The sequence below is a fragment of the Chiloscyllium plagiosum genome, chromosome 14 (assembly GCF_004010195.1).
Source record: "Chiloscyllium plagiosum isolate BGI_BamShark_2017 chromosome 14, ASM401019v2, whole genome shotgun sequence".
Lineage (NCBI taxonomy): Eukaryota > Metazoa > Chordata > Chondrichthyes > Orectolobiformes > Hemiscylliidae > Chiloscyllium > Chiloscyllium plagiosum.
The window spans coordinates 80086733-80106310 of record NC_057723.1 but is presented as its reverse complement, the minus strand read 5'-3'; the positions used below and the strand labels follow the sequence as shown (position 1 = coordinate 80106310).

The 19578-nt window shown below is 39.3% G+C and overlaps 1 protein-coding gene across 1 annotated transcript in view; it reads right to left on the bottom strand.

Annotated features, from left to right (window-relative positions):
* kif20a (kinesin family member 20A) overlaps window positions 1-19578 on the bottom strand; it is a 53529-nt gene that overhangs the window by 25966 nt on the left and 7985 nt on the right. Inside the window, exons 2-8 of the mRNA XM_043704074.1 lie at window positions 11740-12030; window positions 9560-9679; window positions 6965-7103; window positions 6685-6869; window positions 2453-2570; window positions 1650-1847; window positions 137-248 (exon numbers count right to left, since the gene is read on the bottom strand). Coding sequence (XP_043560009.1) covers window positions 137-248; window positions 1650-1847; window positions 2453-2570; window positions 6685-6869; window positions 6965-7103; window positions 9560-9679; window positions 11740-12006 — 1139 coding nt within the window. The 5' untranslated portion in view covers window positions 12007-12030. The remainder of the gene's footprint in view (window positions 1-136; window positions 249-1649; window positions 1848-2452; window positions 2571-6684; window positions 6870-6964; window positions 7104-9559; window positions 9680-11739; window positions 12031-19578) is intronic.

The following is a 19578-nucleotide window of genomic DNA, read 5'->3' as shown; positions in this document are numbered from 1 at the left end:
ATCAGAGTCTTTTGAAAAAAAAATCAAGAACAAATATTTTTCTTGAGGAAACGGTTGTGGGGCATTTTAATCAACCTGTATTCCAGAGGCTGCCTTTAATGAAGGAACAGGTAGAATCCAGAATGAAAAGCATTACCTCCTGCTGGAGTTTAGGTTTATGTGCGTGCTGGATATGCTTTGGTTTTTACGCCCAACTTTCAGTATTTTCCAGGCTTCTTCTGCATCCATCACATTGATCCAGGTGAGATCTGGAATGGAACAAACAAAAAATTTGTAATTGGTCGAAAGGAAAACTTTTACAAAAGATTTGTTTCACTAATATCCAGAGTAGGGGTCATCAACAATGATACACAATTGCCCTCGAGAGGTGGAGTTGCCTTAAACAGCTTAGGTAGTGTAGATGCACCCAGAGTCCTATTGGGAAGATGGATGCTTCACAATTCTGACCCAGCTACATTCCTATTTCTGACCTTAATGACAGAAAAGGTCAATGATAAAACAGACAAAATAATTGGACCGAGGACACTATGCTGAGGAAGTGGGGTTCATGTGGCACAGGAGTAGTGTCCTTACCGCTGAGGCAAGAGATGTGATTTCAAGCCCCACCTGCTCCAGAGCTGTGCAACAACATCTTTGAACAGGTCGATTAGAAAATCAGGCAGCACAGTGGCTAGCATTGCTGACCCACAGCGCCAGGGACCACGTCAATTCCACCTTCAGAGGTTGCACATTCTCCCTGTGTCTGTGTGGGTTTCCTCCCACAGTCCAAAAATGCACAGGTTAGATGGATTGGCTATGCTAAATTGCCTCGTGTTCAGGCATGTGTAGGTTAGGTAGATTAGCCATCGGAAATATAGGAATAGGACAGGGTTGAGTGTGGGCCTGGGTGGGATGCTGTTGACTCGATGGTCAAATGGCCTGCGCCCACACGGAGGGATTCTATGAAAATATTTACCTTACGAACCAGCTCCAATTAGATGATTGATTAATAACCACATTATCCTCCTTTGTGTTAAGTATGACTCCTTATTAGAGGTATCATCAACTTCCCAGTATAATGGTAATGGCAGACGAGGGGCATGCCAGGACACAAGGTTAAGGATTATGATTGAATAAGGTTCTAGTGCAGATGATGGTCCAGCATGCCTCATGGCTGCAGAGGCATCAGTTGCTAAATTGGTCTTAAATCTATCCCATTAAGCATAGGGTGGTGCCACACAATATGGAGGGCGCACTCAATGCGCAGTCAGCAATCACTGCACAGATTATAATTTGACCGTGTTACTATAACCTCCTTATTCAAAATCTCCCAAAATACCAACACTGAACTTTACACCATAAAACACAATTACTATAGCACACTCATCCCAAACAGACCGACAGTAGGGTTATGAAACAATATGATAACATTACAATCAAGTTATTTTGTTGAAAGTCCATCCTGCTTCAGCAAGTGTCAAGGATAGATTGTTTGAACATGGGACCGAGTCAGCACATCATAACTCTCATTCTCTTTCATTTCATTACATCCTCAGCTTTTACTAAAAATGGTTGAGCACAATCTCCATTTTCAGATAATTGAAACAAACATACCTGAATTAGTATACTATTCTGGAAAATAAGCAAAAATTGTGAACAGCCATTAGTACCTTTTACATAGCTATTTCCATTCTTATCCTCACATAGCTTTAAGGTTTGTCGTTTGCCATTCACAGTGGGACTAGTGTCCAGCAAGTCATAGATGAGCTCATTGTAAATCTCAAAGAAGGAGACCCAAATAGAATAGTGTTTATTCTGCTCCTGACGAAGAATAACTGTATCATGATCAGCCCAGCGGGATGCAGACTCTGAAAGGTCAAAGGAAAAAAAAAGAGAAAAGAAATGGCAAAAAACAGTGAACCTTTCAGAAAACTGTTGTGAAAGTTAGAATAAAGTATAGTAATATCCTGAAACAAACTTATTCAATTGCACTGCACACAGACATTTAAGCAATATTCAGCACTTTTTAAAACTTGTCTCAGTTTGACCACTGAGAAAGATTGAAAATGTCGAAAAACAAAAGTGAAACAAACATACAATACACAAAACAGCCAAATTGGACAACTGGGAAAGGCTATGCAATGTATTAGACAATGGTCATCCCTCTGTCATCAAACACAATTAACTGGCGATTCATTTCATTGAATTCTGTGGAGACCTTTCTCTTCACCCTCAAGTTTGGATACCCTAAAAATGACATGTCAAAAAGCAATATTTTAGTTCTGAAATTCAAGGACCATTGCCACTCCAAGTTCTTTTGTTACAGCACTTTTGAGACTGTCCTCACAACCACTGTAGAAAAGCAGAAATTCAAGAAAAAATTTTTTAAAATCCAGAATTGATCACTGCTCAAAAATCTCGATTTGAGCATAAGATCCAAAGCTCAGACATTTCAAACACGAGACCACCTCACCTTCCAAATTACTGGCAGAGGACATGCCCCCAATGCCACTATCAGAATCACAGCTGAGAGCTGCCCTCAGTGTAAACTCTGTGCTCATGTTCTTCTTCATTGGAGTGTGCAGATCCTCCTAATTAAAATCAATAATTGATAAAAAGGTTAGTTTAACAAATAAAGCTCTCCGCTCAACACCACATTCAAGTCATTTCAGTCCTAGTACACCAACGGGAGAAAATGGTGAGCTAAGCTGGACGGGTTTAAGGGAAGCATACATTAAAGTTAAAGTTAGAGTTAGAGTTGCCACAGAGGCTTGAGGGTTTCAACTTGTAAACTTATCAGCAACTTCAAGGGCTATTAGGGATAGGGATTAAACACACTTTGCTGGCAACACTCACATCCCATAAATTAAACAGAAATCAAGTTGCAAGCAATGTTTACACAAAGAGAAAGAGAAAACACTACTGAAGCCCAGAACTTTATCTTTCTCAAATCCTCTGAGTACAAAAATTCAACTTAGACTAACCAGCCTCTAGGAAGTGCAAGTAGAAGGCTATTCTATTTGGGACCAGTTTTATTTTTAAACCCAGTTATCCCAACACCACATACATAACTTTTGACATGGGGAAATCTGAAGCACAAACGTTCCATTCTATTCCAGACTCATCCTGTCAAGGTCTTAATACTGCGATGCCCAATCTGAACACTTTGGTAGAGGTCAGCTGGCCTTTGCAAATCATAAGAAATGCAAAAAACATTTTCCAAATTGTTAAAACATATGCAAAAAGTTTGATTACATCTCCTTTCTGAGCAAAATGTATCATGTTCATTTAGTCCCACAGATCTGGTTGAAGCAGATAATAAACAACACCAGAATAGATCAAAACAGTGACTGAAGACAAGGAACAGGATACGTGGTCGGGGAAGGTAGATTGGTACAATACTCAGAAAACTGGCTGGGAAGAACTACCTGCTTCATTTTTTGTCCTATGCAATTAGAGTCATAGCGTTCTAGAGATGTACAGCACAGAAACAGACCCTTCGATTCAACTCATCCATGCCAACCAGATATCCCAACTTAATCTAGTCCCAGCTGCCAGCACCCAGTCCATATCTCTCCAAATCCTTCCTATTCATGTACCAATCCAGATGCCTCTTAAATGTTGCAATTGTACCAGTCTCCTCCACTTCCTCTGGCAGCTCATTCCATACACTCACCTTCTGTGAAAAAGTTGCCCCTTAGGTCTCTTAAAATCTTTCCCCTCTCATCCTAAACGTATGCCCTCTCGTTCTGGATATCCCCCACCCCAGGGAAAAGACTTGGTCTATTTATCCTATCCATGCCCCTCATAATTTTATAAAGCTCTCTAAAGTCACCCCTCAGCCTCCGACACTCCAGGGAAAACAGCCCCAGCCTATGCAACCTCCGCATATTGCTTTCAACACCCTTGTAAATTTTTTCTGACCCCTTTCCAGTTACACAACAGCCTTCCAATAGGAAGGAGACGAAAATGGCATGCAATGGCCTAACCAAAGTCCTGTACAGTGACAACATGACCTCCCAACTCCTGTACTCAATGCTCTGACCAATAAAGGAAAGCATACCAAACGCTTTCTTCACTATCCTATCTACCTACAACTCTACGTCCAAGGAGCTATGAACCTGCACTCCAAGGTCTCTTTGTTCAGCAACACTCCCTAGGACCTTACCATTAAAGGTGTACAAGTCCTGCTAAGATTTGATTTCCCAAAATGCAACACTTTGCATTTATCTAAATTAAACTCCATCTGCCACTCCTCAGTCCATTGGTCCATCCGAACAAGATCCCGTTGTTATCAGCGATAACCTTCTTCGCTGTCCAATACACATCCAATTCTGGTGTCATCTGCAAACTTACTCACTATACCTCCCATGCTCATACCCAAATCATTTATAACTATACCTCCCATGCTCATACCCAAATCATTTATATAAATGACAAAAAGTAGAGGACCCAGCACGGATCCTGTGGCACTCCACTGATCAAAGGCCTCCAGTCTGAAAAGCAACCCACCATCCTCTGACTTCTACCTTCGAGCCAGTTCTGTATCCAAATGGCTAGTTCTCTCTATATTCCATGAGATCTAACCTTGCTAACCAGTCTCCCACAGGGAACCTTGCCAAATGCCTTACTAAAGTCCATATAGATAACATCCACCGCTCTGCACTCATCAATCCTTTGTTACTTCTTCAAAAAAAACTCAAATCAAGTTCGTGAGACATTTCCCACACACAAAGTCATGTTGACTATCCCTTACCAGTCCCTCCCTTTCCAAATACATGTACATCCTATCCCTCAGGATTTCTTCCAACAACTTGCCCACCATCGACGTCAGGCTCATTGGTCTATAGTTCCCTGGTTCGTCCTTACCACTTTTCTTAAATAGTGGTATCACGTCAGCCAACCGCCAGTCTTCCAACACCTCACCTGTGATTATCGACGATACAAATATCTCAACAAAGGAGCCCAGCAATCACTTCCCTGGCTTTCCACCAAGTTCTAGGGTACACCTAATCAGGCCCTGGGGATTTATTCACCTTTATGCTTTTCAAGGCATCAGACACTTCCCCTTCTGTAATATGTATATTTTTCAAGATGTCACCATCTATTTCCCTACATTCTAATCTTCCATGTCCTTCTCCACAGTAAACGCTGATGCAAAATACTCATTTAGTATCATCCCCACCTCCTGAGGTTCCACACAGAGGCCGTCTTACTGATTTTTTAAGGGGCCCTATTCTCTCCCTAGTTATCCTTTTGTCCTTATCGTATTTGTAAAAACCCTTTGGTTTTCCTTAAGACTATTTGCTAAAGCTATCCCATGTTTCCTTTTTGCCCTCCTAATTTCCCTCTTAAGTATACTCCCACTGCCTTTACACTCCAAGGATTCATTTGAACTATCTTGTTATACCTAATATATGCTTCCTTCTTTTTCTTAACCAAACCCTCAATTTCTTTCGTTATCCAGCATTCCCTACACCTACCATCTTTTCCTTTCACCCAAACAGGAATATACTGTCTCTGGACTCTCTATCTCATTTCTGAAGGCCTTTCCTTTTACCCTAATAGGAATATACTTTCTCTGGACTCTCTTTATCTCATTTCTGAAGGCTTCCAATTTCCAGCTGTTCCTTTACTTGCGAACATTTGCCCCCAATCAGCTTTTGAAAGTTCTTGCCTAATACAGTCAAAATTAGCCTTCCTCCAATTTAGAACTTCAACTTTTAGATCTGGTCTATCTTTTTCCAACACTAATAAAATTATGGTCGCTAGCCTCAAAGTGCTCCCTCACGGACACCTTCCCCATTTCCCAAGAGTAGGTACATCCACATACTGAAATCAGAAATTTTTCTTGTACACACTTAAATTGTTCTCCATCTAAACCCTTAACACTATGGCAGTCCTAGTCTATATTTGGAAAGTTAAAATCCCCTACCACAACCACCCTATCACTCTCACATAACAAATCTCCTTACAAAATTTGTTTCTCAATTTCCCGCTGGACTATTAGGGGGTCTATAATACAATCCCAATAATACAATCCCTTTCTTATTTCTCAGTTCCACCCAAAAATCTTCCCTGGATGTATTTGCGGGAATATCTTCCCTAAGTATGCTATCCCTTGCCAAAAACACCACTCCCCCTCGTCTCTTGCCTCCAGGTGCTCCGGTTTCCTCCCACAGTCCAAAGATGTGCAGGTCAGGTGAATTGTCCATGCTAAATTGCCCGTAGTGTTAGGTAAGAGGTAAATGTAGGGGTATGGGTGGGTTGCACTTCGGCAGGGCGGTGTGGACTTGTTGGGCCGAAGGGCCTGTTTCCACACTGTAAGTAATCTAATCTAATCTTTCTATCCTTCCTGTAGCATTAGTATCCTGGAACATTAAGCTGCCAGTTCTACCATAGAAGTTTCACAAAAAAAAGGAAGTCAGTCCAAACCTCCTCATAAAATAACAGGTTACAAAAAGAGATCTCTTGAACCAATAACAGTAGGGATGGAAAGCTTCACGGGTTAAAAAAGTAAGTAAATACACAAAAATGGAAACCAGAGCACATTCTGCAGTGCAATACTTTCTGTTCTAAGCTCAAAGATTGACAGGAGCAATCTGCACATTGTGTTCAACAGGGCATACACAAGGCCCCTCTATTGACATTCACATTTTAAACTCCTGTAATCACGTGTTTTCGGTTAGAAACATTAGCACCAACCTCTCTGGCACCACCAAGTAATGAAACTTTTTTCAGCTCTTCTTGTCTCACCATCTTGTTATCCAGCTTAATTACATCATTACACAGGTTAGGCTTCAGGTCCATCCTGGGATATAGTTTTCCCTGGATGCTGTTGAATACCATGGCCAACGATCGAGGGAGTATTCCATTCTCACGCCTACTGCCTACAATGGAAAGAGATCCTTTAAAAATCATACACTAAACACTCCAAAATAACGTGATACATCAAGTGCATGAGTAGACACTAATTGTATTTGACCTTGAATGGTATATGTTTTGCCAGAGTTTGTTACACCATAGGTATAAACCAAACGATTCTGTCCCTCCAGTGCTTCCTTTACCAAGTTCTTCATGACAACATCAAAGACTATTTTCTGGTTTGTCTCAGGGGGAAATATCTGAGGGAACAAACAAAATAAATGTTGGGAGTTTATACATTAAAGTCAGAAAAAATGCCAGGATCTTTTTAATGGTTTGTAATCATTAATGGTTATATTTTAATACAACATTTTATATTGTTCTGGCTGCCTACATAATTAAAATTTAACACCTTATCATAGAATGTTTAGAAGTAAATTTCATTGGATTTCCTTCATGAGTTAATATTAAGATACAGTAAGCAACGACACAAGTATGTATCACATGCTAAGGAGGATCATATGACTTTGCACCTATTGTTTCCAAACATGCTAACTCACAATGAAGAATCCAACAGTATACACCCCTTGTAACCTCCCACAAAGCATTAGAATTTGAATCTTAGGCGACTAGCTTCCCTAAAAAAAGATTGACAAATCACGGATTATTTCTGGTATAAGCAAGAAAACAAAATTAGAACAAGCTTTATTGCTGGTGATGGGTTCAAGAAAACTTGAAACTGAGGAAAGAAGTGTCTGGAGACTGTCGCTTGAATTACTAGTCAGTGAATTCAGGATACAGGAACCCATCAGAACCTGGAAACAATTGTGAACTGCTTGCTGTACATTGGAACATGAATAGACCATTTGGGTCATTGAGGCACTTCACCAATCAACATGATAATAGCTGATCCTCCAGCTCAAGAGAGACCATTAGATTTTCCCCACATCATGACATCTCTAGCTTCTAAAAATCAATTTCTTTCATCTCCACAGCTTCTGTGGCAGAGAATTCCTCAGGTTCATCTTTCCTCAAGGAAGAACTTTCTCCTTATTTCAATCAAAAATTATATATCCAGAGATCACAATCCTTTGCTCTGATCCATCCATTGGGAAACATCACCCCTGAAAGCAATTTGCTCAGCCTTGCTAGGATGTTGCATTACCTTCTCATTCTTGTAAACTCTAGTCAGTAAAGGCTTCATTGACCTAATCTCTCTTCATACAACACAACTGCCATCCCAAGATTGAATTAATCAACCTGGTGAATATTGACTGCACTACTTCTAGCAGCTTTTCAAAGGCAAGGAGACCAAAACTGTACACAATACTCCAGGTGTAATCTCACCAAGGCACTATACAGCTGCAGAGAGACTTCCTTGCTCCTAGAGTCAAATCTTTTGCAATGAAGGCCAACATACCATTTGCCTTCCTAACTCGTCATACCTGGATGTTTGCTTTCAATGACCAGTGTACAAGGACACCAACCTTCCCCCAATCAACTTTTAAATAATACTCTGCCATCCTGTTTTGCCTTTTGAAGTGGACAAATCTATATTTAGTCACATTAAACTGCATGTGATATATGTGCCTATTCACTCAACTTGTCTAAACCATCCCGAATCATCCTTACGCCCACCTCACCACTATCAGTCTCATGCAGTTTTGCATGGTCAGCAAACTTTGAGATATTATTTTATTCCCTCAACCAAATAAAGGATGTATATTGTGAGAGAAGGTAGGCTCAGGGACTTTGTAGAATGCAGCCCATTTCAGCATTCACACCTTGAGGTCAAAGTACAAACATCCTGCTCCAGAGACTCAAGCCCAACAGTCAGGTCAACAATTGCTCATGCTCAGGGCAGTGTACTGCTGGAGGGTCACTGCGTATATTTAAGACAGAGATATATAGGTTCTTGATTAGAAGAGGATCAAGGGTTAGAAGAATGGAATTGGGAGACATTTCAGCCATGATCAAAAGCTGGAACAAACAATTGGCTAAATGCCCTAATTCAGCTCCTATACATTATGGTGTTATGAAATAGCTGGGGCCTAAGCACTGTGGACTATAATCCCACAGTGAAGCATGAGCCAAATCTAAACGATGATGGTCCCTCTAATGTAAATGACAAGTTGCCTACAAAAAGATAGTACTATGGCTAAACGCTATGATCAAATTATGAAATCTTGCTATGTCATTCTTTTAACTCTTTACTCGGAAGTCCAAAACTTGATCTGTGGAGTTCATAATCACTTGTCAATCAATTCCAATAATTGACATCAATCACTTCAGTCAATTGTATCTCACCACACTTCTAGACCTTCCCACTGATTTTATCTTGTCAGATGCTTGGCCTCAAAAATATTAAAGTGTTTACCCTTGTTTCAAATCCCTTCATATCATTCCTTCAGCACTATAACCCTTTGAAAATAGGCACCCTCCAAATCAAACCTCACTGAATTAAAGATACAGATGATAATCTGCATTAAAGGAATGTACTGCATACAACACACATTCACGTTTCACTGAACTCTCATGTAGTCCAATTACTTTCATCCCCCTCTATGTTCTCACTTAAATTAGGCTCCCTTGTAACAAAAGCAGAAAACAAAATCACGCAAGTCAATCACAATTTAATTGTAACAATATACTGACAATGGTTGGCTCACCTTTAATTTTGACAACTTATATAAATACTTAAATTTATATTTCAAACCTGAGAGAAGGTGAATTTATGTACAGCCTGGCCAATTCCTCGCTCTGAGCTCCGCATGGCGAATGAGTCTTTGGGAGCTCGCAGTAAAAGCGTTTCGAAACCCTCAATGAGAACACAATCCTGTGGAAATTTGAAAAATAAATCCAAATTGAACAACTGTTTCCAAAATTTAAAGCTAGGTGTACTAACGTTTAAATTAGATTGGTTTCACTTGAAGTACCACTTCATTATGTTAGCACAATAGGCATTCTGGGAGAATCTGAAGAGAGAAGGAAGGTAAAGAACTGATTCAGTCACAATGTAGTTTCCCTTTTTGGATAACAATACCTTGTTTATATGGCTTGGTGTTATTAGAGTTGAACTTTTGATTTAATTAAACAATTCACTAACTTCAGAAATTATAACACCTAAAAAAAAAAAGTGAAGCCTCATTATATATTGTGCCCATTCTGGTGGTAATCTACGAGCAACAAGATCCAAAGCCATACTTAATTGGAGAAAATCACTTAAAAGGAAAGATAAAATGCCTTTAAAAAGGAAGTATGTCAAATTATAGCTAGTTGCATACTTAAAAGGTCAATCAGATGAATAGATTAGATTAGATTACAGTGTGGAAACAGGCCCTTCGGCCCAACAAGTCCACACCGACCCGCCGAAGCGAAACCCACCCCATGCCCCTACATTTACCCCTTACCTAACACTACGGACAATTTAACATGGCCAATTCACCTGACCCTGCACATCTTTGGACTGTGGGAGGAAACCGGAGCACCCGGAGGAAACCCACGCAGACACGGGGAGAACGTGCAAACTCCACACAGTCAGTCGCCTGAGGCGGGAACTGAACTGAATACTAAGCTAAAGGTCCAACTGAACAACAAATGTTAATAGCAAATTGACCAGAGGGGATTTCTCAGGATCACCCCATTCCCTGGATTGAACACGAGAAGTGGATTGACCTGTATGATATAAATTCTTGGACCACTACTATCCACCTGGTGTTGTGACATCCATAATGCCATTAGTGAGGGAGCTCCATAATTTTGATGCAACAAGTGAAGGTACAGCACTACAGTTCCAAGTCAGAAAGGTGTATGGTTTGGAGGGGAAATTGCAAATAGTGACTGCCCTTGTTATTCTGGATTGCAGAGGTTAAAGGTTTGGGAGGTGCTGTCAAAGGAGACTTGGTAAATTATTGTAGCACACACTACTGCCGCTGTACACTGATTGTGAAGGAAGTAGACGTTTAAGGTGATGTTAATTAAAGATACTGCCTGCTAATGAGGAAGTGAACATGGAGGAGACAAGTATTTTTTGACTAGCACTACATTAAGGGTCAAAAACAAATTGGTCTTCTAGGTTTCAGATCTCCAGAATCTGCAGTTCTTTATTTTATATATTAAGGGGCTATGCATTAGAAAATGTTTAAAATTATAGAAGAGAGAGATAAAGTTATATATTTTTCCAGTAGTTCAGAACAAAGTTGAGGATATAGAAATAACTAAATTATGCAACACATTTCCAGCAGAGGGCAGAACCTTCTTCAGAGTTGAGGGGTTGTGGGATTTATCCAAAGTCAGTGGTTGAGGCAGCAACTATTTTAATATTGCAGATCAAATGGAATAGATGGATGATGGGAAAAGGAGCTGAAACAAAAGGGGAGCAGAGTGGGTGAAAGGTACAACTATTTTAATGTGGAGAAGATTAGCGAAATGGTCTGTTTTCATATTTGTAAGTTCAATATATTCCTATGTTTCAATCTCAAATGAAGCAAAGCAATACAAAGAATTTTTAGAATATTGGAATGAGAGTAACAGTATTTCTAATTTTACAATTAGATAGTTTAAAAAAAACTGTTGCATATTTTTCAACCATGGGACAACCTGAAGCAGTTCACAGTTAAGTACTTTTGACACGTCTTTATTGTTACAAGTTAGGAAGCATGGCAGCTAATTTGCAAAAAGCAAGGTTCCATAAAGTTGATTACAAATAATCAAATAGTCGTGTTGATTTTGAAGGTTAAAAAAAAAATTGGCCAATAAACTGCTGTTCCTCCAAAGCATCTCTTGTGTCTGAGAAAACAGATGGGCCTCAGTTTAATTATGCATATATTTAAAAAAAAAACATGGCATGGAATTGAAAAACAATATAAAACAAACTTTCGGCAGTCTGCCACTGACCTGCGATTCTCCTTTCTCGAGCTCAGACTCTGTGAATGGTCTAACCCGGAGATAAACCTTCACTCTATCTTCTGGAACCATCTCTACAGGGGCTCGCCCTGCATCATCGCTTTTTGGTGTGATGGTGCCAGGTGAAATGGCAGAGAGTTCTGGCAACAATTGTTTTTTCACAATGGCCCCATTTAACGTATCAACAGCAGTTGATTCCCAAACGCCAACCTCATCATCATCGGAAAGTACATTTGGAGAAATTAGTCCTGTTGCCATTTGCTTTCCTTTATAGCCTTGTCCCTGTAGGAAGATACAAACTGTACAATTAAAATCCTCCCCCTCAACATTGTGATGATAGACAGTGCCGAAAATACAACAGCTTTAACAAATTAAAATCATATCCTTGAAGGATGAATTAATAGTTTTGTACAACTTCTTTATGAACTAAAAGGATGTGAACAACACTGGCAAGGCCAACAACATTTATTGACTATCTCTGCACAAACTTTTTGTCTCTCTCAGAAGATAAAGAGAACAACTGTTGTCTAGGGGCTAAAGTTACAAATGAGTCAAAACAGACAAATACAACAGATGACTTTCCCTTAAAACAAAAAGGATATTAAATGAATATGGGGATTTTTTATAACTGCCCCAGTTTCACGAGCAACATTAGTTTACTTTCCACTCGATACATTTTCTCACAAGAAAAATTCAAAGCTGATATTAAGAGATTTGAACTCCTGTCTCTGGAAGTTAGACAAAGCCTGAATTACTATACTAGTAAAAACTATTATACCTCTATAGTTCAGTATATTGATATGTCAGAGGAAGTGATCATAGAATCCCTACAGAGGGGAAGCAGGCGATTTGTCCCATCAAGTCCACACTTCCCCTCCACAAGGAATCCCATCTAGACCCACCCCACAACCCTATCCCTATAACCCTGCATTTCCCAAGGCTATTCCATCTAACCCGCACATCTTTGGACAATGGAAGAAAAGTGTGTGTGTAGGTTGCACAGTCACTAAAGGCTGCAGTTGAACCCCGGTCCCAGGCCTTGTGATGCAGTAGTACTAACTACTGAGCCACCATGCCATCCTAATGAGTTCTTTGATCAGTATTCATGAAAGAAAACAATGGAGTTACTGTCACAAGAGAAATACGATAGAAAGGACATACAGTTAACAAAGTCAACAAACCATCCAGTTCAGCATTCCAAAATGCTAGGTAAAAACAATGACTGCAGATGCTTGAAACGAGATTCTGGATTAGAGTGGGGCTGGAAAAGCACAGCAGCTCAGGCAGCATCCGAGGAGTAGGAAAATCGAAGTTTCAGGCAAAAGCCCTTCATCAGGAATAGAGGCAGAGTGTCTGCAGGGTGGCGAGATAATGCTAACAAAAGGGATGTTAATAACAGAAGTTCTACCTACAAGTTTAAATCTTTCTTGAATATGGGAATTATGCACCACGATTGGTTACATTCTCTTTACATAAAGATGCAACGGATAAATCTGTGAACTAGAGGCCATTTGGCCTAATGCCAGAAATGATATGCATCCATTGTCAAGGACAAGTTCTCATTTGGACCATGAATTACAGAGCAGCTAAGACAGATTAACCCAATACAGCACAAGTTTCATCCCAAATGAAATGCACAAGAAATTAACAGTATTAAGGTAAATTGGATAGGCAAATAATTGAGGGACAGGTGGCAGAAAGGACTCGATCAGATTACTTCCCCGATTCTAGCAGTTCAAACAGGCAGCTCACCATCACCTTCAAGGGCAACTAGGGATGGGTAATAAATGCTAGCCAGCGACACCCATCCCACACAAAAAAAATGATTAAATAAAAATCCAAACAGAAGAATAAAAAGGGCTGCCCACTCAGATTTATTCAGACAATTACTTCCTTGTTAATGTGACCTTAAAACCTAGCAATGTTGCTAATACAGAGGTAATTATCAGCATGCCTTCAGAGGACAGAATGGTGAAATGGGCAGATACAATGTAACATGGCTAAAGGTAACTTTATGCACAAGGAGGCAAAATAATCTAAATGGTGCAACTTTGAGAGATGCAAGTCCAGAGAGATTGGTGGTTGCACATTCACAAGGGTTTGACAACTAGAGGGTATATATTTAGGGTGAGAGGAGAACATTTAAATGGGATCTGAGGGGCAACTTTTTTTCCCCACACAGTGTTCACGTGAAATGAACTACAGAGGGAGTAGATGCAGGTACAGTTATAGTATTTAAAAGACATTTGGATATATACATGAATAAGAAAGGTTTAGAAAGATATGGGCCAAACACAAGCAAGTGGGACTAGTTTAGATTGGGAAACATGGTCAGCATGGAAAAGACCAAAGGGACTGTTTCTGTGCTATGACTCCAAACATGGCAGTTAAACATAATAGATACTTGGCTCTGCAAATGAGGACATAAAATACAAAGACACAGAAGTCAAGTCTTTACAAATCACTGACTGGTCTCAGAGTATGGTACAAATGCAGACAACACTCGGAATGTGATGATATAAAGGCAGTTTACTAGGGCATTTCCAAGCTGAGACACTGAAAAAAAATTGGAAAAACTATTTTTCCCCTCATCTGAATAGGCAGCTCACCACCATGTTCTCAAGGACAACTAGGGATGGGCAATAAATGCTAGCCAGCCAGTGACACCCACAAGCCACAAAATGAATAAATAAAACAAAAGGTGGTTAAACAGAGACCTAATAGCGGCATTTAGACAAAGGAAAGATGTTAAAGAACCATGTAGAGAGAGTCTTTCTTGCTGATTCAGCAACTAGAAATCATAAAATAACTAGAGATTTAAAATAATTACCAAAAGACCTAGTGGGGAAATTGTATATTTAAGCAACAGTTAAAACTTGGAACACACTACTGATAAGGATGATGGAAACAGATTTCATAGGAGTATTCAAAAAAAAATCTACTTGGTGGGAGAAAAGTAAAGAGAACAGGAAAGATTGGGATTTGGGGTATAACTATGCAGCTCTAATTTCCAAAGTCACTTTAGACTTGCAACTGCAACTGTTTTGTTCCACAGATTCAGCTGGATTTGCAATTGTTCCAGATGGGAGTCTGTATTTCAACTTGAAGAGGCTTTTACAATAATGGTAAAAACGGACAAGCGAATGTTAACATGTATCACCCGATTGTTAAATTGGAGACCTTGTATGGACCAACATTTTTTGATTTGCATCTGCATTTTTGAAATCAATTTTCATCTTAGGACATTGAAACAAGGCAACTAAATAGGTGTCAAGACAGCACCCGCTGTTTAATACACATAAATGAAATTTTTGCATATTGGGAGATGAAAGACTCACCTGCCTATTCTTTTTAAGAAATCCAAGATCTGGCTACAGCTGAGGAGAGAGTTAACAGTGGTTTGTTGATTCAGAATCCAACACCTCAAACTTCCAAAGAATTTAGAGAACTGCAAACGTTTTATTCACCCCGTCTACAGCAGTCAGACAATTGCCCTTTTGAACTTATTACCAGTCTTTGAATGTTACATTATAATTTTATATCCCCCTCTTTTTCATAAAGATTCACTCAAGAAAACCTTGATTTGCATCCTTTACTTCCCAGAAAAATCATTTTAATTAAATCAAAAAGTTCCATGCTAAAAATTAATTAAATACTTTTCACAACTGACTAAGAGTGGATTCCACCTCTCCACTTGGTCACACAGCTGATACAGTATTTGGCCTATTATGTCTGTAAGGTGCTATTATATTAATTTCATTATGATAGCATGACTACAGTGGTGATTAATCATTGTCTCAAGAAAAACAGCCAGTGAGTTACTCGAAGATTACTGACATCTGTGGAATTATAAATCCCATAGATCAGCACCTACACAGACAGGAGGTGGGGGAGTGTAGGGATAAAGAGAGCAGAGAGAGAAGAAAAAGAGAAGTGGGGGAAGGGGCTAAACTACAACAAACTCAGGCAGCTGTGCATTGCTTACAGCAAAGAGCTCTTCAAGAGTCCTGAACATACCAGTCAACTGCAAGAATAATTTAGACATTATTTCTTGAATGTTGAATGAAGTGGGAAATACAGATTTCAAATGTAATAATTTGATATTGTTTAAAGACTAAAGTCATGTTGAAATCCAAAGAGTCCTGGAGTCAGCAGAACAATTAACAAATGATTTCCAGAAATGCTTGCAGAAATTTCACTGCTCTCAGTCAAAACAGAGACCAGTTGTTATGAACTGAATTTGTATTGTTCAAAAGCTCATTTAGCTGACTCACTGAATTTAGGTAGGCTGGACCAAGCTTCCTATTTGCCAGTGGCCCAGATAGTTATATTTAAAATTACAACGCATACAAGAACAAGCCCAGGCACTCCACACACTAAACAGAATGACTTTACATGCGACAGTCTTCAGTCAAACCAGATGTTGCTCAGTTTCCATTTAGATCAATCACCACACAATTTAAGGAGAAAAACCAGGCTCCAGACAACATCTACTCATATACCAAATTTTGTTGATCTACAAAATTAAGATGCTTGAAAGAGGAAGCAGTAATTTGCAGAGAACGTTAGAATAATTCCACCACCAGGAAATCTAACATTTCCTGCAGGGATAAAATGAAATCTCTGCATTTTGAAAGTTTGCCCTAATCCATAGAAAAAGGATAGTCATTTACTTCCAGCAACTGACCCCTCCAAAGCAAAGGGCTGTACTTAGTTAAAGAGTTCACATTTACTTTGACACTGGATTTAACTAATGAGAAAGCTTTGGGGAACAAATATGTTCTGATAGGGAAATGAACCATTCACAATTGGCAAAATAACTGTACTTTCTCAAAATGGAACTGAAAATTCTTGTAATTATGTGGAAATAAGGTTTATTAGCACATCTTCCAGGACTTTCAAACCCAATGGAATAAGATTACCCAAATCGGAATTATCTTTGTTCACTCATGTCTAACTTATTTACCATACATATCAGTTTTTGTATTTTCTAATTATACGCTCTGTCAACACCAAATCTGCATGAGTTTCTTCCTTCTCCTAAATTTCATATTGCTTCACAAGTAATGCATTCTATTTAATAATACAAACACTGCTGTTAAATAGCTGGGTCATCACAGGCAATTTGTACACAGTAAAGTCCCACAAACAATACAAATAAAAGTTTAGAAAACCACTAGAAACACTCAGTTCAGGCAACATCTGAGGAGAGAAGTCAGACTAATGTTTCAGCTAAATAATAAATAAATATTAAAATACTTGACACATTGGTTGAGGGAGGAATAGGCCATGTCAGGACTTTCCTGCATGTAGTTAACAGTGCCAACTAAGTGCAATTTTTTACATTCAACTGAACTACTAAGAGTCTCAGTTTAATGTCTAAACTAACAGAAGATACCTCTGACAATGCAGTTTCTCTTCAGTGTGGCATCATCCAGAAGTTTCATCTTAGATTATGATTTCTGGTTGTGGGTTCAATGACTGATTGATACCACCTGAACCAAACTGACAATAGCATTAAGAATAGTGGAAAACTAGAACTCTCTCCTCAAAAATCCAAGTTGCATGTTTACTAGGCAAGAGCATTAAGAATGAAACCAAGCCAAGCAAATGGAGACAAGACTCAGAACAGTCACTATCTAACAATGCTGAAAAATTTCAAGGCTGAATGGCTTATACTTGCATGCGTTGCCAGGTAATCGTGTATTGTTCCACATGCACATCTGCTATCTTATATAAGTAGTGGTTCTCCATTCTTGCCAGACATGTCTACAAATGTGGTAACCAGGAGAGAAAGTCCTGGCTAGTCTTCCCTTTGCCCTAACCCAAGTTGTGCTGAAGTTGGCCTGCATGGTCACCCCAGCTGATCAAACTACAAACTTCAGATTTTCCTGGTTTTCTTGAAGAAAGGAGAAAAATTAGTCAAGAAAAGGGAATCGGCAAAAATGAGAACAAAACAGCCAGAATTTTAACAGGTAAAGAGCTTTAGTTATGAACAGCAGACCTTCTGTTCCAACTCGTCCATGCTGACCGGTATTTTTAATTATTACAATCCCATTTGCCAGCATTTGGCCCATATCCCTATAAACTCTTTCTATTCATATATAAGAAAAGAAAGACTAACTAAAGGGTGTGGAACCCTTGGAAGATGCAAGTCAGATAACAGGAACAGGAAAATGGCAAATCAAGTAAATCAATATTTTCCATCAGTTTTCATGCGAGAAGGCACTATAAGCATCCCAAAAACCTTGGAAAAGGAAGTGCTAAGGAGGAAAGGCGTTGGAACAGCTTTCATCACCTGGGGCAAAATATTTTATAATCTTTGGACTGAAAGCAGACAAGCTGTCAAGATCTGATAGTTTGTTTCGGAGGGTTTTAAAAAGAAGCACTGTAGAAATTGGATAGGCAGTAGATTCCAGGTGGGTTCCAGCAGACTGGAAAACTGTTGCTTGTCACTCCTGTTCAAGAAAAGGAGACTAAAAGCAGGACAATATAGGTCAATTACTTTAACACCTGTTGTTGGAATTAAGCTAGAGTCCAAGGAAGAAATAGCAAAATATTTTGACATAATTAAACAGAGTCACTATGGCTTTCTGGAAAAGAATTGTGCTTGGCTAATTTGCTGGAGTTCTTTGAGGATATAGTAAGCACAGTTGAAACAGGGAAATTTAGTAATGTACTGTATTTGGATTTCTAAAATACATTCAATAAAATGCCACGTAGAAAGGCTACTGTACAAAGGAACTCAGTATGGGGGGTAATGTATTAACATGGATTGAGGATTGGTCATCACACAAGACAGTTGGGATTAATTGGTCATTTTCAGGTTGGAAACTAGGAGTCCCATAAGGACCAGCCCTAGGACCACAATTCTTTCCAATGCACATTAAATGACTTGGAGGGGCCAGTATAATATATCCAATTTGCTGATGAAACAAAAATAGAGGGCAGAGCATGTTGCGTGGAGGACATAAGGAATCGTCAACAGGCTATAGATAGGTCAAGTGGGCAAAACCTTAACTGATGGGCCTTAATGCAAAAAACGGAGAAGTCATATACTAGATGGGGAAGGAACAAAAAGGTAGCTTATTATTTGAATGGAGAAACCCCAAAAGGTGTATTAGAGAGATCTTGAAGTTCTTGCGCATGAAACAAAAAAAGATAAGTATGCAAGTGCCACAATTAATTGAGGCAAATCAAATTTTGGCCTTCATTTTGAAGTTTGAAATAGGTCAGAAGACCCGCAACGTCAAGTTATAGCCTAACAGGTTTATTTGAAACGACAAGCTTGAGCACTTAATGACCTGACGAAGGGGCAGTGCTCAAGCTTGTTGTTTCAAATAAGCCTGTTGGACTACAACTTGATGTCATGTGACTTCTGACCTTGTCCACCCTAGTCCAACACCGGCACCTCCACACCATTTTAAGATAGGGAAGTCCTGTTACAAGCGTACAGGAGATTCATGTGGTTACACCCGGAGTACTGAGTAAAATTCTGGTCTCTGCATTTAAGGATATATTGGCACTGGAAACTTTCAAAACAGATTCACTTGGCTGATTCCTGAGATAAAGGCATTGATTTATCAAGAACAGCTAAACAGGTTAGACTTTTACTTATTAGCATTATTGAGAAACAAACTTGTAAGGAGATCTCAGCTATCTGTAAGAATAATAGGGTAGTTATGGTCGGGGATTTTAACTTTCCAAACATCGACTGGGACTGCCATAGTGTTAAAGGTTTAGATGGAGAGGAATTTCTTAAGTGGGTACAAGACAATTTTCTGATTCAGTATGTGGATGTACCTACTAGAGAAGATGCAAAGCTTGACC